At 34.1% G+C, this 21,728-nt stretch overlaps 6 protein-coding genes across 7 annotated transcripts; 1 reads left to right on the top strand and 5 right to left on the bottom strand.

Moving 5' to 3' along the window:
* Window positions 1-509: 509 nt before the first annotated feature.
* On the bottom strand, window positions 510-3,280 carry LOC140984733 (putative MO25-like protein At5g47540). The gene is made up of 11 exons (XM_073452324.1): window positions 2,867-3,280; window positions 2,309-2,470; window positions 2,037-2,155; window positions 1,875-1,949; window positions 1,717-1,810; window positions 1,554-1,613; window positions 1,405-1,473; window positions 1,223-1,321; window positions 1,099-1,143; window positions 893-995; window positions 510-729 (listed from the first exon to the last, which is right to left on the bottom strand). The coding sequence occupies exons 1-11, from the start codon at window positions 3,140-3,142 to the stop codon at window positions 617-619; spliced, it is 1,215 nt and encodes a 404-aa protein (XP_073308425.1). The 5' UTR covers window positions 3,143-3,280; the 3' UTR covers window positions 510-616.
* Window positions 3,281-4,296: 1,016 nt separating this feature from the next.
* On the bottom strand, window positions 4,297-6,208 carry LOC140984864 (pirin-like protein). The gene is made up of 6 exons (XM_073452534.1): window positions 6,040-6,208; window positions 5,897-5,946; window positions 5,775-5,813; window positions 5,632-5,660; window positions 5,154-5,320; window positions 4,297-4,862 (listed from the first exon to the last, which is right to left on the bottom strand). The coding sequence occupies exons 1-6, from the start codon at window positions 6,201-6,203 to the stop codon at window positions 4,358-4,360; spliced, it is 954 nt and encodes a 317-aa protein (XP_073308635.1). The 5' UTR covers window positions 6,204-6,208; the 3' UTR covers window positions 4,297-4,357.
* Window positions 6,209-8,688: 2,480 nt separating this feature from the next.
* LOC140984865 (uncharacterized) lies at window positions 8,689-9,271 on the bottom strand. The gene has a single exon (XM_073452535.1). The coding sequence runs from the start codon at window positions 9,269-9,271 to the stop codon at window positions 8,819-8,821; it is 453 nt and encodes a 150-aa protein (XP_073308636.1). The 3' UTR covers window positions 8,689-8,818.
* A 94-nt stretch (window positions 9,272-9,365) lies between these two features.
* LOC140984863 (glycerophosphodiester phosphodiesterase GDPDL3-like) lies at window positions 9,366-13,008 on the bottom strand. The gene is made up of 9 exons (XM_073452533.1): window positions 12,427-13,008; window positions 12,056-12,352; window positions 11,865-11,977; window positions 11,255-11,759; window positions 11,104-11,142; window positions 10,743-11,027; window positions 10,519-10,661; window positions 9,956-10,439; window positions 9,366-9,862 (listed from the first exon to the last, which is right to left on the bottom strand). Exons 1-9 carry the CDS (start codon window positions 12,542-12,544, stop codon window positions 9,522-9,524), a joined length of 2,325 nt encoding a protein of 774 aa, XP_073308634.1. The 5' UTR covers window positions 12,545-13,008; the 3' UTR covers window positions 9,366-9,521.
* Window positions 13,009-13,671: 663 nt separating this feature from the next.
* Window positions 13,672-16,746, bottom strand: LOC140984962 (uncharacterized). Of its 2 annotated transcripts, none has more exons than XR_012176678.1 (6): window positions 16,205-16,746; window positions 15,702-15,813; window positions 15,457-15,628; window positions 15,183-15,370; window positions 14,449-14,661; window positions 13,672-13,915 (listed from the first exon to the last, which is right to left on the bottom strand). XR_012176678.1 is itself a non-coding variant. In XM_073452673.1 (6 exons), exons 1-5 carry the CDS (start codon window positions 16,639-16,641, stop codon window positions 14,475-14,477), a joined length of 1,035 nt encoding a protein of 344 aa, XP_073308774.1. In that variant the 5' UTR covers window positions 16,642-16,739; the 3' UTR covers window positions 13,672-13,915; window positions 14,449-14,474. The 2 variants fall into 2 exon arrangements, 1 of the variants encoding a protein (XP_073308774.1); XM_073452673.1 differs by having other exon boundaries at window positions 14,449-14,600; window positions 16,205-16,739.
* Window positions 16,747-19,512: 2,766 nt separating this feature from the next.
* LOC140983973 (uncharacterized) lies at window positions 19,513-20,112 on the top strand. Its single transcript, XM_073451119.1, has one exon. It carries the CDS (start codon window positions 19,513-19,515, stop codon window positions 20,110-20,112), a length of 600 nt encoding a protein of 199 aa, XP_073307220.1.
* The last annotated feature ends 1,616 nt before the right edge of the window (window positions 20,113-21,728 follow it).

The following is a 21,728-nucleotide window of genomic DNA, read 5'->3' as shown; positions in this document are numbered from 1 at the left end:
AGTTCTTTTTTTTTTTTAAGTAAATGTATTGGTTTTAATGTGCATCAATTTGTTCTATCTTTTTTAGTAGGTATATTTTGGAAGGCAAGGAATTGGAGTTTTACATGAAGAAAATCCAGAAAAAGAAAGGAAAGGGTGCAGGTGGTGCTTAACCTCTCTGTATCAAGTCCGCAAAATTTTCCAATCGAATATCACTTCTACTTTATCAATTTGTTATGCCTTTGCGATTTTATTAACAAAGATTTACTTGTGTTTTTGAGAGTTGATCAACAATTTTGTTGTCGCACCGACGATTCTTGATGAGAATTTTGTTTGGTTTTCTTGTTTTTGGTGGCTGTTATTTTAGCTGCGGTTATGTTGCTCTGTTTTAAGTTTCGCAGTAATGTCCTGTCAACAGCTACAACAATTGAGATCTTAGTATATTGGGACAGGGCTATGATTTAAATTACACTTGGTGCGTACGTGCCTGGAATAAAATATTTATCTTATATTCTTATTAACTCCATGAATGTTTTTATTCAATTCAAAATAATTCGAAAAAACCAGCTAACAATCACCTGAATTTGGATGATAAACGTAAAAATAAGTGGAAATAGAAAACCGTATCACTAAATAATTACACTGCAATGGGTTTGAACAATTCCCCCGAGCACGTAATTGGTGTTGTTGGCTGAAGTTCTTCAATTTCTTTAATGACTTGAGCTTTGTCTGATTCAAACATCTCATCCTCTGCATAACAAATTAAACACTTCTTTAAAACACCATAGGAGATCAGCATACAAAGTGTAATATTAGCGGATGTAGGAAAGATTTACAAATCCTACATGTGATACACAGAATTACTTGCCACCATAATAAATAAATATAAAAAAAAACAGAAGTGATTCATTACCCTTTTCAATGGCGAATCCATCGAAGAAGCGTAGAAGTTTACTTCTGTTTGCGCATAGAATGTTGATAATATCAGCGGGTTTGCATTGGTTAGCCACGAAAAGCTGCAAGATGCCGGAGTACTAATGAGTTAGAACTTTAAAAGGATCGGAATGCCGAGTTTCATATAATTTTGGCAACTGATTTCATGTTTTTTGATGTGAATACCTTGAAAACATGGAAGGCATCAATCTGTATGTTCTTCTGTGATTCCTGCAACATCAAGTTCTCGCTTATTCACATAATATATTGTTTTAGTCTGCTAGTAAGTGATCCCAGAAATGCTTTTTACCCTCAAAAGATTCATTTGGACTCTCAGGTTATCTTTAGAGCTGACATAACGTATCATCACGTTAGAGTTCGAACGATCCAGCAGAATATCTCCTAATAGCTGGAAAAAAAAATGTACTGAAAAATCATCATCATGAATTCAGTCGATTCGTGCATAAACGTTAGATATCCAAAAATTTGTACCTTGATAGCATATCTTCTTGTCATGTAATTTGTGGATTCCAGCAACTTAGAATTGAATTCAACGAAAAACTGCAGGAATACGCTGAATGAAAATTCTTTTAAAATAATAATAATGTATTTTTATATTGCAGGCTGAGGAAAGAACATACCCAGCGGTAGTTTATGGTAAGAAATTCTGAAACTGTGGACTTATGCCTTGTAAGAAGCTCCTGTAATATATTGCAGAAACCATACGTGTAGCTAGGTTATTAGAGACATCTTCTTCTTAAAGATTCATAAATCTAGGACTTTAACGATGCACATACAAACTACCTTAAAGGTTGCTGCGGCATCTGAAGCAACATCGAAATTTGGTAGTTGCACGTAGTCGAAAAACTTCTTCAAATGCTCAGATTTTAAAACGTATCTGCAGGGATGATACAAATCAAGAGTTTCTTGCAAAGATTAAAGATTCATGCTGGAGGTGTTACCTGGCGACGACTTGATGTCGTATTGACTCCCTCAGCATTCCTCCAAAATGCAAGGCATTTACAGGATCGTCATAACTGTATGGAAAATGGAAGAACAAAAAACGTTGCTCAAATATATGTAATTATGAATGAAAAATCATTGCCAAATCAAGGGTAGCTCACCCAGTTATCAGCTGATCCATAAGATCGAGATTGGCTTCCAAGTATTCAGAAGCAATCAACCGTGACTGAACCGGTTGTCTCTGCAAATTTGCAACGATTTGAGTCGCATCTTTGCGTGTCTATGAAAAGAATAAAACCCCGATGAGTTCAAGAACCAAAATGATAATAGTAACATGTTATTCTGCATTGCTTAACGAGTAACAGAATAAATAATATGCAAAAAAGAAAAAAGAAAAACACAGAATAAATTATATTCTGTGTAGTTTGCGTACCTCAAAGTTCAATTTTGGGAGAGTCTGAATGAGGAGACGAAGGGTATCTTCGTGGAAGAACTCTTGAGTCAATTGGGCACAGGCTTCTGCGACGGGTTCAGAATCATCAATACCGTACAGAATTGACTTAAGCTCCCTGATAAGAGAATCTAATTGCTCCAACTGCAATCAGAAGTCCTTACTGAATCAAAAGACTAGTATATCAAAACTCTCCTTACTATCAAATTCAAAGATATATAATCAAATGATCCAGATAAATTATTGCAGGAAAAGATAATCCACCGCTCAGTTCGACTCCATCATCCGAAATGGATGGATCTTTTTTGGCATTTTCATATCTTTAGCTTTTGTTACGACAAAAAGGATTTGGCAAATCTCATACTACTAACCACCCCTCCAATGTGAAAATATAAGAAGAGAAATAAAGTAAAAAGAACAAGATTGCAATCCCATGCACGCGTTAAAAAGGCACCAGCGGATCAAGCATTAATCATCACTCAGTGCCAAAAAATAACAATATATTATGAATATGGAAAAAGGGATAAATAAATGAACAACCTTTTCATCTCGTTTAGGCTTGCCGGCTGTATCGGTGGCAGAATCAAGATACAAGAGCAAAGACCTGGTGTTACGCACGACATCGACAGGAGTCCGAGGTTTCTTGGATTTGAACAGATTCTTCATGGAAGCGCTGCGCAGAATCTTGGGAACAAGCTTCTTAAAATTCAAAGAAGAACCCGACCTCTTCATCGGCTTGCCATCTTTCTTCCTCTCCTTGTTCGCAGCCACAGAAATCTCTTTCCCCTTGGAAAGGGAATGAGATTCTGCCGGCATGGTCGCTTTTAGAAAGGACCCGTCAAGGTTAATGGATGATGATAGAGTCTCATGTGCTGTTCTGTGTCGAGATTGAAATAGATGAAAGCAAATGAAATGGGATTAATGGATTCAGTTTTGGTACATGATGAGGTTTGTGGCTGGTATTATTACATTGCATGGGATGATTACTAATGAGCGACGCCATATACTGATTCTGTGGTTCTCAGACTTCCTAATTATGGGAACTCCGAATTCATAGGAATCGTGGGAAATTTCATAGATTGTTATGATAAATGCATACTTAATTTGTCTGATTCATTGATAAGACTGCAGTTTCCTAAATCCTTCGACTTCGTATTGTTTTGTACTTTGTACGGTTTTTCGCTTGTCCCCCTTAAAACCAGGTCAAAGTGGTTTCGGAAATTGTGCTTTTCAAACCAAAAGAGTCGTACAATGATTAATTTTAGAATCCAAGTAAAGGGAGTCAAAGCTATTAGCTACTCTAAGGTATATTACTATGTTTTTGGAACATTATCAATATTAGTTCATACGTTGAGATATAAATATTGTACAAGAAAATTTACTATAAATAAAATTATATTTTATATTTAAAAATTAATGTATATGCATTCGTATGGAGATGATCAACATTTTGAATAATTGTATTTGATCAATTTTCTTCCAAGAATACACAATGAAACCATGTGATTTTTTTTCCTACTTGTGGGATCTAGCTAGTAATATTTGATAATTTTCATTTGATATAGGTAATAGACACATATTTTGGCATTGATTTTGCCATATATATAGTTGAGATATTTTGGATCTTCACAGCATAAAACATATTATTTTTTTTTAAAAAAAATGAAAATTTTCAATGTATAATTTTTTTGTCAAATGGAAACAAAATAAGTCAATATGTAAACATTAGAAACAAGGAACATTTGTCTATAAAAATTGGTTACATTTGTTGGATCTTATTTTATATATTATTATATGAAATACTATATCAGCAAATTCTACGTACACTTTCAATATTTTGATATCTTTTCATAATTTTAACTATATTTTATCAAAATCTCTTTTTTTTAGCCAAATAATTAGAATATTATTGGCTAATTTCAAGTGACTTCCACAATTGAAGAGTCAATTGTGGATACATGTAACTTACATAATGAAAAATATTAGGTATTTTTTATTGGAAAGAAATGACACAAAATGGCTACATGACAATCAATGGCCAAAACCAGAAGAGGATTTAGAACTCCAATATCTGGCTTTCTCAAATCCATTGGTATAATTCTCAAAATCTTCAATAGCTTCGTCAATTTGTTCTTGAGTATTCATCACAAATGGTCCATATTGCACAACTGGCTCTTCCAATGGCTCACCTCCAACCAAAATAAACCTAAGGGATCTTGTGGATTTGTTCCATGCATCCAAGCCATCACCTGAGCCTAGAAGAACAAGGTTATGGGCCGACACGGGCGAAGATCGTGAACTTCCGAATACACCATCACCCTCCAAAACGTACACAAATGCATTAAAAGAATAAGGTATGGGTTGTCTGATTCGAGCCCCGGGATTGAGGGTGAAATCCAGATACATTGTAGGGGTTACAGTGTATATTGGCGACTGGACTCCTAATGCCTCTCCGGCTATAACTCGGACCATGACACCATCTTTTGTGGCTTCAGAAACATCCTCTTTGCTCAGTTCTTGGTAACGTGGCTCAGTCCTGATGATCACCCAAAAAACCCACAAAAATAATATGAACAAAACAACGATTGGATGACTTTATGGAATTATTTTTCAAATCCCACTCGTACATGAAGGTCAACCTTTGAGTATACTTTGTGAAAGTAAAGAGATTATCACTTACAATATGGCCTATGAAAAAAATTTCGGTATAAATCAGAATCTTTTGATTTGCCAATCCGAGACAAAACAAAGAGGTGTCATTTTCAAGAACTTAAATTTATATTTATATGTATTTGAGTGGTTGTGCGATAATGGTGGAGTGGCTCACATTTTATACGTGGAAGGGAGATTAATCCACAACTGCAAACCCTTTTGAGTGCCCTCAGGCACAGGCATTTCTGAATGGACTATTCCTCTCCCTGCAGTCATCCATTGCAAGTCTCCAGCTTCTATTATCCCTTCATGTCCTTCAAAATCTTCATGTATCACCGCTCCCTGTCCACCCCATAAAAAGATACATTTTTTGTTCAACTTTATTGGAACAAACTATAATTAATATTTTATGTTGTTTTCTTGAAGCTGCACAATCACATGATTCACATCTACTTGAGTACAAGTCATATGTACATTAATATATAAAATAGTAACACGAGAATAATGTAAGAAATTTCCTATGGGCGACCAAGAATTCAGGCTGTCCAAATGTTTAGAATTTCAGTAAAAGATTTATTTTTTTAAAAAAAACTATTCGAACTTTTGATCTTCCTGATCACCGATAGAAGGAAGTAGAGTGATGTAACTATTACCTGGAGCATGTAGGTGACAGTCTCGAATCCTGTCACAATGGTAAAAATACAAATGATCATTACTTAACATGAATTGACTCCGAGCTCAAAATCTGTAAGATCGCATTTGTTTAAGATTCTAATGAAATGACATGTCATGAAACCTCTGTGTGGATGATCAGGGAATCCAGCTGGAGCAGTAACTGTAAGATCAAAGCCAACACATATATCAAACCAAGAACTAATGTTCAAGAATTTAACCTTATATGCAAGATAGAGGGGCGACCTGAGAATTCATCCAGAACAAGAAAGGGGTCAAAATATTTCAGCTCAGACCTGAGAATTAAGAAACAGAAACAAATCTTAGTTCTGGAAAAATCCCACATAAATTCTTTGAATCTTTTTCCTCAAAATCAAACAACTCTTGACCTTCCGATGCTTCTTCTTACAGTAGCCCCGACGCCTTCTTGTTGAGGTCTGGCGTGGAGTTTTCTGAGCAGTGGCCGAGGCTGTCTCACAACATTGGACATTTCCGAAAAATCTTGTGTTTGTATAACAGAGTGAATTTTTTGGGACTTTATGGATTCTTGCATATGCTCTGTTTCTAGTTTATATAGCGGAGATTCTGAGGTAACTTGAAGTCCTTTTGAGAGTCTAAGGTTCTCGGTTGGTCCCACGTGCGAGGTTCCTTTAGATCCAGGGACTCGACTACCACCTTTTGGCTACTTCAGCATCAGCCTGACGCCATTCCGATGTCAGTTATCCATTTCATCTTCTTTTTTTTTACTTATTTAACCAAACAGAATACCTTGTTTAGGGCCACCAGACCACAGCATTGATTTCATGGGACAACCTCGATTTTATGTAGTAAAAAAATTACATTCTTTATTTGGATTTATATATGAAAAATTATTTCTCGGGTTTTTAGGATTAGTTTGTGTACGTGTTTTGTTTTGGGAACGTAGAACTCTACCGTTTCATTGAATTAATGCATACCAACCAACAATTACGATCAGTCACAGAGTTTTGTCCAAATCAATTTCACTTAATGTGACGGGGACATCATCAACAAGCATTGATTCCAAGACAACGTGGAGAAAAGAAGCTTCGCGTGACGTCATTATTACAAAAGCATGAGGGAAATTAAATTAAATTAAATTTTATTTATTCATTGTTTTCGAGTAGTTGAAGATCATCAGTGTCAACTACACTACACTACACTTGCATGATAATATTAGAGGCGCACCACCCGACTGATTTGAAGACGCGGCCACCGAAAATAATGCTCCCTCTCTCTAAATTATATAGATTTCTATTTTTTTTTTTTTACGATTGTCTCAAATATATAATTCATTTTGTAGCGATTATTATCTTTTTTTTTTACGTATATATATCCCAACGTACAACTATATTTTGAATAAATTAAAAAATTTGTTTTGTAAACTTTTAATTTTTTAATTATTTAATGTTCTAATATGTATAAATTAATTAATTAATAGCAAAAACTTGTGTGAGACGGTCTCACGAGTCTTATTTTGTGAGACAGATCTCTTATTTGGTTCATTCATGAAAAAATATTACTTTTTATGCTAAGAATATTACTTTTTATTGTGAATATCAATAAGATTGACCGTCTTACCGACCGTCTCACAACTTAATTAATTAGGAATTTTATACACGACAAACAAATTTGCTTCACGCGTTAAATTTGTAAAGTTTAATGGGGATTTGAAATTCAGGTTTGACTCTTGTCCCAACGCCATTAAAGCTGTGGGGGGTGTAAAAGAAATTTCTTGAAAATATCATAGCCAAGTTCAATCTACGATTTAAGATATTGTCTATTTAATTATCAATATATTTTTAAAATAAGGTTTTTTTTGTATTTAACGATGATAAACCAATATACATGAATAACATCGTGATTTATAATTAAATCTAATATTTCGGGTCAATTTTAGATTAAATAAAAATGTTTAATCAACCAACGTTTCGTGATTCGTAAATTATATAAATGTAGAATGAGGAGCAACAGACGTTAAATATGGAAAGTTAAGTGGGAATGCAAATGCGGGTTAGACTTTTTTTGATTGGAGATTGCATCAATCTTTCGTAATACATATATCATCATTCTTTTTCATGCTATATATATGGACCCGTTCATATTATTAATCTTTTAGGATTTTATTATACACACAAATAAATAGATAATTTTCGTCAAAAACGTAATTTTATTTAAAATTATATAACATCTTCTAGAGTAAGCATGTTTCGATTATCTTTTTCGCTACCAGAGACGGATCCAGGGGATGAGGGGCACTCGCTTCCCCTCAGCCAGTTCCACTTTAGTCACCCACTCTTAAATTTGGCAAAAGCTTGTGTGAGACGGTCTCACGGGTCGTATTTTGTGAGACGTGTATCTTATTTGGGTCATCCATGAAAAAATATTACTTTTTATGTTAAGAGTATTATTTTTTATTGTGAATATCGGTAGGGTTGACCTGTCTCACAAATAAAGATTCGTGAGACCGTCTCACAAGAGATATACTCCTTAAATTTTGTTTGTAAATATTCTTTTATCTAAAATATTTATACACTTACTCCTATTTTTACCATCACCCACCAAAATGTTTAGCATAAACTCTTCTATTTAAATAATTAAATTAAATTAAACTACCCTCCATAACAATTATTTCATTTTTATAATAAATTTATAAATGAGAATAATAAATTTAAAAATAAAACAATAAAAAAATAATATAAATCTTAAACCAATTTTCCTAATTAGTATATATTTATATGCCTCGTTTCCAATTCTATTCTCTCATTTATGTTATCTTTAAATGCTTATCTTTTAGTTTTTTAAGGTGTTAACATTTAATTTTTTTCAATATCTCACTTCACTTATTTTTATGAAAAATAGTAAATTACTAATGTATATTGAAAAAATTCATGAATTTGAAATTATAAAAAAAAAATTCAGATACAATTTAAAATGGCTAAGCATAATGAATTAATGAATATTTTGTATGAAATTATATATAAATTTTGTACGAAATAAACCGGGTTAATAGAAAAAGTGAAACACGGTTCATGTGCAAAATATTATAATTACTGCCAAATCGTAATCAATTACTGAAAATACTTTATTATTTAAATAAATTGTTGAAAGTAATTCTGCCTCAATTGATAAACTCAAAATGATTGATCCTTATGCTGCAGCTGCCTTCACTTTCTCGATCAAATCCGCCGCATCTTGAACGGTGGCGATGTTCTCTGCTCCACTTTCTCCGATCGAAACACAGAATTGCTCCTCAAGGGCCATCATGATCTCCACCGTGTCCAATGAATCCGCACCCAGATCGATGAATTTCGTGTCCGGCGTCACCGTCCCCTCCTCCACCTGCAGTTGCTTCGCGATCGTGCTCTGAACGATCTGCAGAGTTTCGGGTTGCGCGGCGGTGCATGAAATTCTAAATTTTTTGAGACAACCAGTTGAATCAATAGTTAACGGGGTTTGGTTAATTTTAAGCACGAGCCTCATCCCGATAGCTCTTGGAGTGCTGTGAAAAGCGTTGATGGTGGGTGTGGGTGAGGCAGCAGGACGGCGGAGGTTGGCGGCGGCGAAGGGTGGAGCTGGCAGAGTTGACGCTAGTGAAGCCATTGCTTAATAAATGCTGGGAATATGAAACGACGGGTACTGAAAAAATTATTGCTTGAAAATAAATTTCAAGATGCATGTATATAAAGGGATTGAATTGGGAAGATTAAGAAGAAATGACGATAAGAACAATGGCCATTTGTCTTCTACCTTGAGCTCGTTGATAATGACAATGAAGATTCACTTTGATTTGTTCATCTACCTAGATTGAAAACACGAAATAATACAATACCAGAAATATCACATATATGTATCATGCGACAATTGCCGTAGTTAAATATGTAGTAACATGACAGTCCCATCGAACATGTAGGACAAGAGCAGCAAGAATCGCAAAACTGGCGCGGTACGTGCTAGCAACGATTGTAGGCTCCCCCCCATTTGCATGAGTTGGCGCCGTTGACCCCGTTCCATTGAACACAATTTGTGGCCCCAACCTGACAGGTGGTAGAGGAGGCTCAACCACATCACTATCATTCAGAATCGGGTTCGGGGACTCAGGCGGAAGCAAAGACGTCATCAACTTGATAAGCCCACCAGGCAGAACAGGAGTCATGTAATTAGGCACGTTTTTATATCCCAAACATCTGTTGGCTGCGTATATAATAAAAGCAAAAATATTTGATTTTTATCAAAATAGTAAAAACATAACTCAAATATGCGAGAGGCATTTACCAGTGTACTTACTTCGGTATCTAGCAGCTGTTGCAGGGAAGTCTGTGATGACACCATTAATTCCCTTAGCGGAGACATGGGAGTTTATCTCCACATATGCATCCGAGAAGTAGTCCCATGCTTGGGACGCATACTCGTTCTGGAACAATTGCACGTAAACCAGGAGATTAAAGGCCTGAAGTTTTTCAACCACAGTTGTATTACCTGTGAGAAAGCCTTTATTTGAAGGAAAGACTGATCTTTTGGAGACAACTACTGAGTTCGCAAATTTTTTTATTTCTGAAATAGTCGAGTTGAAGATATCACTGATGTCCTTATCTACTAGGTACGCGAGCTCATAATTGGTGTTTGTTTTAAACTTCAACAGCACCGCACTGTCACTAGATTTTATCATAATCTTCTTGGAGGTTTCTTTGTTGTAACCCGCTTTGCTCAAAGCATCCATAACCGAATCGACTACTCCCAGTCCTTGTTTCTCAGCTAGGTAGGCAGCATTCTGCAAAATTCAGCAGTTATATCAAGAAATAAATTATACATTTAAAAGATTCAGTTAAACTTGTGGCAAGTAGACGCGCCTCTATACTTATCAAGATTCCAGAGACCGACGGAGCATTATTTGCAAACGCCAAAAAATCAGATAACTGCATCAAGTTCCCATCATTACTGGCTTTTGGATTTCTGACCAGTAAATATTCAGCGTATGGCTTGGATATAGCAGCTGCAATGATATCAAAACGCATGTAACCAAAAATTTAAGGAAATTTATTTTAAAAACATTCAGGTTTCGAATTTCATTTACGTTTCAGTGCCTGAATTTCTCTCCATGTGAGATCGTAGGCAAATATTCCATTCTCAATATTAAGCTCAGGATTACTTGCTGTCCAGCTCGTGAATCTCGATCCAGCAACATCTGTTCTATCTCTAAGGTTGATGGAACCTAAGCAAAATGGAACTCCATCATTCGTGATTTGGACTGGACAGTCAAGAACGTCTACGCCATCTGACACAGCTTTGCTATATGCCTTGTCTGTACAGCCAGGATAGTCCCCGCTTGCTCCCTCAGATGAAATAATCGAAAGATATACTGTATGATGGGAGAAGAGAATCATAAGTGAAAAGAAACAGAACGATATCAAATTTCTATAACTATAATAACCTACCTTGCTTCTGTTCATTCTTGCCCATGTGTGAAAAGCAATCTGCAATAATGAAAATATCATTATAAGCAGGAAAGCGAACAAATTATACAGAACTTGATGCACAATCTCCATGAATAGATTAAAGTGAAAGAGTCATTAAGCCGAAGCTTACCAATGGTTGCAGATGGAGTTAATGGGGAATCAGATATTACTCCATCGACAGAAAATTTGTCGTTATCAATAAAAGCTAGATATTCAGCCACAGGATCATAGCTGTAATCATAGGGGAACGAGGCATCATCATTTGCAAAATCAGTTGCAAAAACTGCAAGGCCGACTTTATGGGCATCGAGCACAAGAGAGGTGTGATTTTTCAGATAGAGGTCTTTGTCTACAGGCCATATGTAAGATTTTGGAACAACAATTCCAACAGCAAATGTTCTGATAAATGTAAGATTTTTCAGAAGTGAACCGTATGTTCGGTTGGTCGAAGGTTCCACGACATGAGCTTCTAGAAATCGAAATACGAGCTTTGTATGGCCTGTCCTGAATCGTTCGACGATGCTTCTAAGGAAACCCACTTCAGGTGAGGACAAATAGTTAACTAGCAGACGTTCGGATACAGAAATAAAGAAACTCTTCATACTCAGATTATGTCGGCTAAAAAATTCATCGTACTGCATGAGCATTTTAAATGGAAAAAACACCCATTAGGACGAGACATATAATAGCAGAAAGGTTTTAATATATGACAAAAGATGAAAACATTTTTATTCATACACCTGAATATTTAACCATAATCCTGGTGGTTTCACCAGTTTCACAACTTCATCCACGGTAAGGATTCGCGAAGAGTCATCAAACATTTCTGACCGAGAAAAAATCCTTTGTTTCACTGTCCCGAGCATCAAATATGGGTTTAATACTTAACAAATTTTAACTTTAACTCAGATGACCAAGAAATCAAACTCACAACTGACAGAGCCCGCTAATTCGTCAAGGGTGAAATCCAGAGAGAACCATCCTGTGACAGGGGCTCCATTCAGAGCATAGGTGCTCCGATTGTTTTTGTAAACATCTGCAATGTTAGAGGAATTATCAAGCCTAATGTCTGATATGCAAATTCCAGCTCCATCTTTTGTAAGCTGAACGTCGCACCATACATGTAGATTAGATAAGCCAGTCAGCACTGCAAACTCGTACGCATTAAAACTGGAATCTGGAAATATCCCCGAAAATCCACCTCTAGCTATCACTAAAGGCGCATCTCCTACAAAACGAGGTTAAGATCAGCCGTATAATTTCCATACGTGTATACATACTTTTAAACTTGTGCCATTATACCGTTAATTGTTAGCCATTCTTTGCCTTTTCCTCTGGATCCCCGAGCAGAAACCAACACCATGGACGTGCAAAGAAACAGAAGCGAAAACAAGATGAAGTTTGGTCGTAGCTTCCTCATTTCTTGCCCCGTAAATTGCAGTGTCCACTGCAAACCGCACAGCCCTCTGTTTTTCTTGGTTTTTTTTCTCCAGCAGATTATAAAAAACAATTCAGCAGTACTAAATCGTAAGTTCTGTAGCTCAGAAGAGAACAGGATGTTTCAGCTGAGGTTTGTGGTGTAGTTAGTGAAATACATTTGGCTTAATAAATTATATGTTAACACTTGGAAATGAATGCAGGTTGTAAAAATGGAAAGGGCTTGTATTTTGAATGGTTTACAGCTATTGATTTGGCTGAAGTGGCTTGTTTTGGACGTGAGTTTTCAGCTTAAACCATAGCAAAATATAGAAAAAGAGTGTCACTTTAGGTGTACCATTTATTCCACCATATACCTTTGAGATGTGACAAGGAAATTTTGCTTTTTCGATGGAATTATGTGTAAAGTTTTTTTAAAAACATCAATGTTAATCGAAAAGAGTTATCAGTTGGTGTTACAGTAACTTCAAGCATCCGAGAGTGTTTATTCCAAATAATATACTTCATTAGAGGTAGATGTGAATTTTACTGCTAATCGTGTTTGTTTCTATATGATATCGACTTGTATGTATATTTGACTAAGTTATAATTGCGAGTGGCAGTGACCCAATGTTGTACGTGTTTCCGATAGTCAACAAAAATTCAAATTGGAATCACTGGCAAACACACAAATTAAATCGTAAGTCCCTATTTTTAGTATGGCAAATTTCAAAAATAGAAAGGCTATATGTTCCACAGCTTAAGGTTTTCTTAAGGTCATAGTACAAATAATTCCTTCTTTTAGAGTAGTGATTAATAATCATCCATGTACACAATGCACATAGATATGTTACATTATTATAATGTAAATTGTAATTTTATGCATGATGAATTTTTGTACGAAATATATTTATGATAAATTAATTTTTTGCATTACATTTTATTTTTAAGTTTTCACTTTTTTATTTCACTTTATTATGTTATGAAAATAAGTATATGATGATTAAAAAAAATTAGTATGTATTAAAACCAAATATATTTATTTAATTATAAAATGGATTAATTATGTATTTCTGAGAAAAGTTTTCTAAAAAATTCATTTACATTAATCAATAAATGCATTTTAAGAAATAATATAATTTCACACAACTAGAATAGAATAATAATAATAATTCGCTTATAATCTGTTTTTACATCTGATCTCCAACTGTCAGCATATTTACAAAATGCAGATTTAATATTAGTTTCACTCCATAACTTAGAACACAATTAAACTGCTATCAGAAGAAGCTATTAACCTTCCACGCAGCTTTGCATTACATATTTGAGACTAAGATTATGTCAAACATCACTGGTTAAAATCAACACCATGTATCTGCAAAACATAATATAAACCATAGTAACTTAACCTTAAATTTCATGCGTCGGCCAAGAAAATTATGAAATCTTTTCGATCAGCCAAGAAAATAGCATATTCCATTTCTACGCGAAAATGGTGAGTAGATGTGTATGATTTTTGTTTAGAGCATTGTTAATGACGCTATGGGAAAAACCTTTTGTGCATTCAGTGAAGGAACATGTTGCGGATGAGAAGTCTACTCGCTAATCGAGACAAAATCACAAAACATTGCATCAATCGGATGTTTAGGAAAACAAAATTCCTGGCATTTGCAACAAAAGATATAGAGAAGAGAGCAGAATGGAAAGAACACGACCAAATAAGAATGATTATGCTTGAAATAAGAAAAGAGGTAAAACGAGGAATTAGTTAAAAAAACGTGAAATGGATAGAGCAAATAGAGAGTTTATGGCATGCAACTATTTTTCCAGTTTTGCTATTGCTTTGCAGTTTTGCAGATAATAATATAAAATTTTACTGCACTTAAGTGTGACAAATGCAATTAATACCTTTCAATTAGCAGTCAGTGTATCCATCATGATTTCTTAGATAAGTGAAGTCGAGATAATGTCTCGGGTATCCCCAGGGCTGAAATGCTTTCACATCCAAGAAGACCTTGTAATTTTGCATCACATGTGATCACTATCGCATTCGAAGGATCCTAAGAGTAAAATAACCATTTTGAAGAATAAAAAGTGATAAGTACTTCTCTGTTGGTAATCCTGAACAAGAAGAATGGTGAGCAACAGTCAAAAGAAATCATGTGCCCAAAAAAAGGTGCCAGCTCATAGGATTCTAGTAATTTGAACTTTGAAGGATGTGAAAAAGAGAGTGACGCATAACCTATCAAGACTCACATAAACGTTAGCCACTCTCCAAAAACAGAAGATCACTCAAACAGTTAGCCCCACTCATCATCCTTGCTAAAGCATAAAATCATAGCCAACAAAAAATGAAGGGATGTATTTTGTACTCTACAACACTAAAACACTATGAGTGCATCATAGTTTTATCTTCTTAGGAAAGCAGGGTACATAAGTTTCTGATAAATGAAGAAATTTACCCGAATAGTTATCCCTCTTTATAAATCGAGCTTTTGGGACATCATTGATAATCACTAATAACTTAATGCGAGCATCATTCTAAATTGCTTTCAATCACCATAACAAGAAAAAATCATAATGACAAATCCCATGATAAAGCAAAAGAGAAACAAACAATATCACTTTATCTTGCTACATACTTCGAGTTGGTTAAGTTTTATGTACTCCCACATCTGCCTTAATACTTCTGCTTGTGACATTTCCCGCTCATCAGTTTCGAAGAAACTGGCAAGAGCTTCAGATATCAGCACAATAGGAACGGGGTCATCACGTTTACTCCCAGATTCCACATCAGCCTTGGGTATCTTACTATATTGTGCTTTCTGTTCTGTAAGAGAAACAAAATCATATATTATCCCAATATTAAAGCCTCCAAAATGAAAACACAAAGCCAATTGACAATCAGATCCATACTTGTTGGCTCAAGCGGTATTATATGCTTAGCAAGCAATTTATTCATCTTGAACATGTCAGTACAATCCGTATCAAATACCAAACGGAGCTCGTCGTTGCAAATTATCTTCCTTTTGTTGTTGGGATCTTGAAGGGTGTGTTTCCTTATGTAAGCCCATAACTGTTTCACAATCTGTAAAATACTCCGGTTATAGGATGGGTAATATGGATTATGTTACGGAAATAACATAGGGCAGAAATAAAACCTCAGTCCTTGGCAAGGTAGGTTGTCCAACAATGACTTGAAGCTCAGGAGAAACACCGCACAGTTTGTTCAAGCCACCTGGACCACCTCTTCTTTTTCGCACAACTGGAACACTGCAAACACGTGATACATATAAAGGACATAAATCCTAAACCTAAAGCTATATAAAAAAAGGGAAAATCAGCAATTTCAAAAGAAGCTTTAAATCATTATTAGAATCCATTGATCTTTAGGAGTGCACAAGTCCATGTATTGGCGTGTTTGTAAAAATTAAACCATATCACGACCTACCTCTGCAGTTCAATTTGGTTCACATACTCAAAAACCCTTCTTTTAAGAAAGACCTAAAACGGAAGGGAAAAAATGATGAAAACACCCATTTGGTTGGTGCGAAGTAGAGGGAGCCGATTCCAACAAAGGCGAAATGAAATTCATTACCAAGAAAACTTCTTCACAAAAAATATATGTCCTTTTGTTAAAAAATTTAAAAAGTTAAAAAATAACCTTTCTTTGGCGGAGGTGTTGGCAGTTGGAACACTAGGTGTCTTCACTGACGGAGGTGGTGGAAGCTGGGAGGAAAGTAGCGGAGATGGGAGCGGCGAACCAAAACCGTAATCCACCGAGGACTGGTGAACGATGGCATTTGGGGCAAAGCGTGGAGACGAAACGGGATTAAATTTGGGGGTTTCATGGAGGGAAAAACTGTCCTGCTGCTGGTTATGAGGTTGCGACTGCATTAGAAGGAAATGGTGGATCTGGCTACGAATGAAGTCGATTTTCTGATTCAAATCCACCCTCAATTTCGTCTCCAGCTGCTGAACGACACCGTTTAGAGATGTGAAGGCGTTGACGTCACGGAGGAGGGACGTCAGCTCCTCCGCTATTTGCTGCTCCGTCACCACCATTTCCGGCGGCGTTACTGCTGCTCCTGTCTCACTCATTATTTACCAATTCACCCCTCCGGCGCAGCTGCTCCCCTTTCTATACCCGAAAATATAACAGAAAATAACTGATTCTCCAGCACTTCTACGAAATGACGAAATCACCCTTCGCTAAGATCACATTTCTTACAGTTTACAAAAGCCAATGGAAGATTGACACGTCATGAAGGTCTGCGTGACAGAAATGCTCTTCTACCAGATTCAAAGAAATGATCCGTGATCGATTCACTCATGTATATCTCAAACGATTGTGACCCCCAACTCATTTTGTATATATGATTCTTTAAATTTTATTTTTCATTCAACTTTTTTTAGATTTTTGTTCACATTTTTCATATATTTTTTATTTAATTTTTCATTCTACTTGTTTTTTAATTTTTTGTTAGCATTTTTCATAGATTTTTTATTATTATTATGAGCAAATCTCTCATGACATATATCATATTTGTAGTGAAAATAATAAATATCATTTACTAAATATAACTTTTGGTAACGTCCAATATTTTAAATATTATCATAATTCAAATATCATGTTTCGATTTAATCATTCACATTTAAAAAATCGTATGCTTTTGAGGAAACTTGTACAGTTTGGGAAGGGTTTCGATTGATCAAAAAGAAGAATCTACTTCAACCGATATGCTCTTAGGTAAGGGTGTTCATCGGTCGGTTCGGTTCGGTTTTCGATTTTTTTTTCGGTTTTAGAAATATATAATCCGATATCCGAACTATTTTTTTTCGGTTCGGTTCGGTTCGGTTTTCTATCAAAACGGTTCGGTTATTTCGGTCGGTTAATTTGGTTTTGGTATAATTATTTAAATTAATAATATAAATATATTGTAAAATATAATATGTTAACTTTCTACATGTTTTCTTAGTAAAATATTTAAATAAAAGGTCTAAATTAATTAAACAAACAACAATCAACTAAAAATTGTTCAAAATAGTTTTTCATTCACTAAATATCATAGTTTGTTCGGTTTTGACATATATAATCCGAAAGCGAACCAAATAAACTTCGGTTTTAACATTTATATTTGAATTACAAAATTTGGTTTTCCGTTCGGTTCGGTGTTCGGTTTTTTCGATTTTATCCGAAATTTGAACACCTATACTCTTAAGCACGACCATAAATAAATTTCTCTATTATAAATTAAATACCCCCGATATTGTTTTATATATATGTGTGTGTGTGTATACACACTACAACCTTTATTTCTTTTATTTTTTTTAAAAATATTTTGTCTTACATATTTTAAGACTATTATATGTTCAAATAGTAGGTTTTTTGTGAGACGGTTTCACGAATCTTTATCTGTCATACACATCAACTTTGCTCTTATTTACAATAATACTTTTAGCATAAAAATAATATTTTTTCATTTGTGATTCAAATAAAATATTTGTTCTACGAAACTAATATATGAGACCGTCTAACAAAAAAGTGTGTGTTTTTTTTTTTTTTTTAAGAATAGAATTTGGGATGCTTTCCGAAATAATGGTGATTCATTCTTTGTTGTTTGAATGAAAAGTTGAAACAATTTATTTGACGTAAGAATTCACTTTTAATTGAATTATTAAAACTTGTTTTTTTCAAGTAACCCATAATTTAGATTCCAATAATAATAAACCAAGTGTTGAGGTGGAGTTTATAATATTATTGACGTATGATAGAATGTGACAAGTGGAGTATCAAATTAATTTTTATTATTCCTCTCTATTTAATGTACATCACCACGTATGACATATACATTACATATACTATTGTCCCTCGGTATGTAATTTAAAATTTTCTGATATTTAATAAGGTTTTTAATTTACAAAAAAATTTACAAGTTGGTTAAAAAATAAAAAAAATTAAAATTTTAAAATTTAGACTCAAATTTATAAAATACTAAAATGGAAAAAATAGGTGTATTTTGTGGATTGGTTTTTTTTTTTAAAAAAAAAAATTACATAAAGTAAATTTTACATTTTAAAAACAGATTATTTCGGGATTTAAAAATTCACCATGACACTAATTTATCTCTATTAGACTCATACTTAATATATAAGTATTAAGATATAATTATTATAGTTTTAAAATATATATATATATATTTATTTTTATAATCCAATCATCACCAGAACATATATGTAAAAAGTGAAATTACATTCAATTCACTCCTATGTCTAACATAATCTTGTAACATGTCTAGTGTCATGTCAGTCCCACATAGATGATCCATCATAATTGAAAAATAGATAATTTTTTTAAAAAAATAAAAATAATAAACTAAAAATGAAATATAATAATATAAGAGGACAAAAATCGCAAAGAACACGTAAAATGAACTCATCGATGAGATTTTTCGAACTCAAAAATTGGCTCGTGATGTATTTCGTTTGGGACGAGGTAGAATGAATTATTAAATTAATGACAAAAACTTGTGTGAGACGGTCTCAGGGGTCGTATTTTGTGAGACAGATTTCTTATTTGGAGAGTATTACTTTTTATTGTGAATATCAATAGATGACCGTCTCACAAATAAAAATTCGTGAGATGATCTCACAATAGACCTACTATTTAATTAATTAGTTTGAAGTTTTTAAATGACATTTTGGAAGTGTTTCCATATCATGTGATAAATGACCCATAAAACTGGATGTTTTGAAGAAGACGAAGCATCGAATTAAGCAAGCCATCCAGCGGTCACCATCGTAGACTGGAAGAATCGGGCGAAGCAATCCATCTCCTCACATTAAAGCCAAATTACGGGTCGCATTTCGGCACAATTACACGCCATCCATCTCCCGATTGACATTTCAAACTTCGCATGCATCATCAAAGCCATCTGATCAATTCATTCTGCTCGCCTCCCCATTCACGCAATGGAAGCAGCAGACTCCGGAAGATACCGCCCGAGGAAATCAAGAAGAAGATGTATATGTTTATCAGCAACCGCCGCGACAGTGATCGGCTTGCTTCTGCTGTTCCTAATTCTTGGCCTCACTGTATTCAAGCCCAAGGACCCCATCATCAACGTCGATTCCGTGGCACTCGCGGGCCTGGATTTCTCCATTGACATAACCAACCTCAGAGTGCACGTCAACGTCACACTTAACATCACCGTCACCGTTAAAAACCCGAACCGGGTTGGCTTCCAGCACGACACCAGCACCGCATTTCTCCGATTCAGAGGTCATGACGTTGGACAGGCGCTCGTTCCCTCCGGGAAAATCGGCGCTCGACATTCAAGCAATATGAATATCACACTCACGTTATTTGCCGATCGCGTCGCCAGCGACCCTGATTTCTATAACGATGCCATCTCCGGTAAGTTGCCTTTCCAGACTTACATCAGGCTTCCTGGAAAAGCCCGATTGATATTCAATATTCATGTCGTAGCCTACGCTACTTGCGATCTGGTGATCGATGTCTTTACTCAGGCTGTTGCTAGCCAGACGTGCCATTACAAAACTAAATTGTAGTTTACTGAGCCTTATAAATTTAGATAAAGATTTGATTTTTTTTTGTCTGTAAATTAGATGTCATGAAATTTCGAATCTCTTACACAACTTTTTTTCTTCTTGTAGTAAATTTTAGATGTTGGAATGCATATAGCTTCACTCGAGGTCCATTTGTATTGAGAAAGACTGCCAATTTATTTGTATTAATATTATGAATGTGTGGTTATTATTGATCTTTCTTTTCAAAGCTTTTTTTTTTATTAAAAAAAAAAGTCGATGAAGAATTGATGGTTCCATTTAAAATTCGTGTTTCAAACAGTAACAGAAGAATGTAAATGTTTGAATGGTGAAAATTGGAGGGAATATCAGAGGTTAAGGAAATTGTGGTAAGCGTTTGCAAATTTGCTGCGCTAAGGGCTTCTCTAACCCTAGCGCAGGATTAAATTGTCCAACGGTCTGCAGAGGAGAAACTCAGCGCCGGGTTTGGGCCTTTTTTTATTATTTTTTTAAATTTTTTTAATGTTTTTTAATTAATATAAATATGTATTAAATATTTTTAATAATAATATTATATAAGAGGTGAGTAAGATTAAATCGTGTTGATATAAATATAATTCATAATAAAAATTAAAACACAAAAAATTTAATTATAATTATATTAGAAAATTTATAAAAATATTTCTAGTTTTTTATTTTATTTTTGACATTTTTAACTCTCGTAAATATATAATTGATAAAATATCAGAAAAACCAACAGCAAAATTTTGAAATTAAAATTACAATACCCAATTAAAATACAAATACAAGAATCAAATATTAAAGTTAATATATATAAGAATCAAATAAATAAAATTAACTATTAATAAAAATAAAATTATAATTATAATACTAATATTAACATTAATTATAATTATATTGTTAAATTTATAAATAAATAGTAAACAAAAAGAATATTCTAGGAATATACTTTTTAGTGTAAGATTTGAAATAATTGAGTTGGAGATGAATGTTATATTTGGTGCAGAAACTGCATTATTTTGGTGTAGAAATTGCACCAAAATAGATTTATGGGTTGGAGATGACCTAATATTTTTATCGCGCGAAATTTGGTTTTTGCTCGGATTGACAGNATTATTTTATAATAATTAATAGAGTATCAATATATATAATTTTATTATTTTTTAATAATAATAATAATAATAATAATAAACAACATGTTTGAGTAATTTGAAAATCAATCAAAAAATTATTTGACAATTAAAAAAATCATTTAATTTATTTTTCAATTTTTTATCGATCATTTAAATGAAATAAACTTATTCAGGAAATAGAACCCTTACAGAATTTGCATGTTTTATTGATGCACATTAATATATGTTCTTATCTTTTATTATAATAGACATCTCAGTTTTGACATCATCAAAAAGAGATAAATTGTTACCGGTCTGTCACATTCTCCGAAGACAAACAGTATATTTTCGAGTTTAAAATAAAATTGTTAGCAAGGATAAAAGAAAGAATATTTGTTGATTATTCTTTTCAGCTAGTGTCCAAAGAATTTGAATTAGCCGGTATTATATTTGTCAAGATATCTCTAAAAAATTCGTGTATAAGCTGTTTTTGTACATATCAGTTTC

The sequence above is a fragment of the Primulina huaijiensis genome, chromosome 9 (assembly GCF_012295235.1).
Source record: "Primulina huaijiensis isolate GDHJ02 chromosome 9, ASM1229523v2, whole genome shotgun sequence".
NCBI classification, from domain to species: Eukaryota; Viridiplantae; Streptophyta; class Magnoliopsida; order Lamiales; family Gesneriaceae; genus Primulina; species Primulina huaijiensis.
The sequence above is the reverse complement of the archived record's forward strand: the minus strand, read 5'-3'. Positions and strand labels throughout refer to the sequence as shown.

Coding starts and splice junctions, on each gene's coding strand:
- LOC140984733 (XM_073452324.1), bottom strand. CDS start 3,142: ATGCCGGCAGAATCTCATTCCCTTTCCAAGGGGAAAGAGATTTCTGTG. Junction 1,950..2,036: donor ATGGATCAGCTGATAACTGG/GTGAGCTACCCT, acceptor TTTTCCATACAG/TTATGACGATCCTGTAAATG. Junction 1,811..1,874: donor CGACATCAAGTCGTCGCCAG/GTAACACCTCCA, acceptor TCATCCCTGCAG/ATACGTTTTAAAATCTGAGC.
- LOC140984864 (XM_073452534.1), bottom strand. CDS start 6,203: ATGCAAGAATCCATAAAGTCCCAAAAAATTCACTCTGTTATACAAACA. Junction 5,814..5,896: donor TGTTCTGGATGAATTCTCAG/GTCGCCCCTCTA, acceptor TTGATCTTACAG/TTACTGCTCCAGCTGGATTC. Junction 5,661..5,774: donor CCCTGATCATCCACACAGAG/GTTTCATGACAT, acceptor CCATTGTGACAG/GATTCGAGACTGTCACCTAC.
- LOC140984865 (XM_073452535.1), bottom strand. CDS start 9,271: ATGGCTTCACTAGCGTCAACTCTGCCAGCTCCACCCTTCGCCGCCGCC.
- LOC140984863 (XM_073452533.1), bottom strand. CDS start 12,544: ATGAGGAAGCTACGACCAAACTTCATCTTGTTTTCGCTTCTGTTTCTT. Junction 11,978..12,055: donor ATTAGCGGGCTCTGTCAGTT/GTGAGTTTGATT, acceptor TGCTCGGGACAG/TGAAACAAAGGATTTTTTCT. Junction 11,028..11,103: donor CAAGAATGAACAGAAGCAAG/GTAGGTTATTAT, acceptor CCCATCATACAG/TATATCTTTCGATTATTTCA.
- LOC140984962 (XM_073452673.1), bottom strand. CDS start 16,641: ATGAGTGAGACAGGAGCAGCAGTAACGCCGCCGGAAATGGTGGTGACG. Junction 15,629..15,701: donor CTACCTTGCCAAGGACTGAG/GTTTTATTTCTG, acceptor AGTATTTTACAG/ATTGTGAAACAGTTATGGGC. Junction 14,601..15,182: donor TAAAACTTAACCAACTCGAA/GTATGTAGCAAG, acceptor TTTTACTCTTAG/GATCCTTCGAATGCGATAGT.
- LOC140983973 (XM_073451119.1), top strand. CDS start 19,513: ATGGAAGCAGCAGACTCCGGAAGATACCGCCCGAGGAAATCAAGAAGA.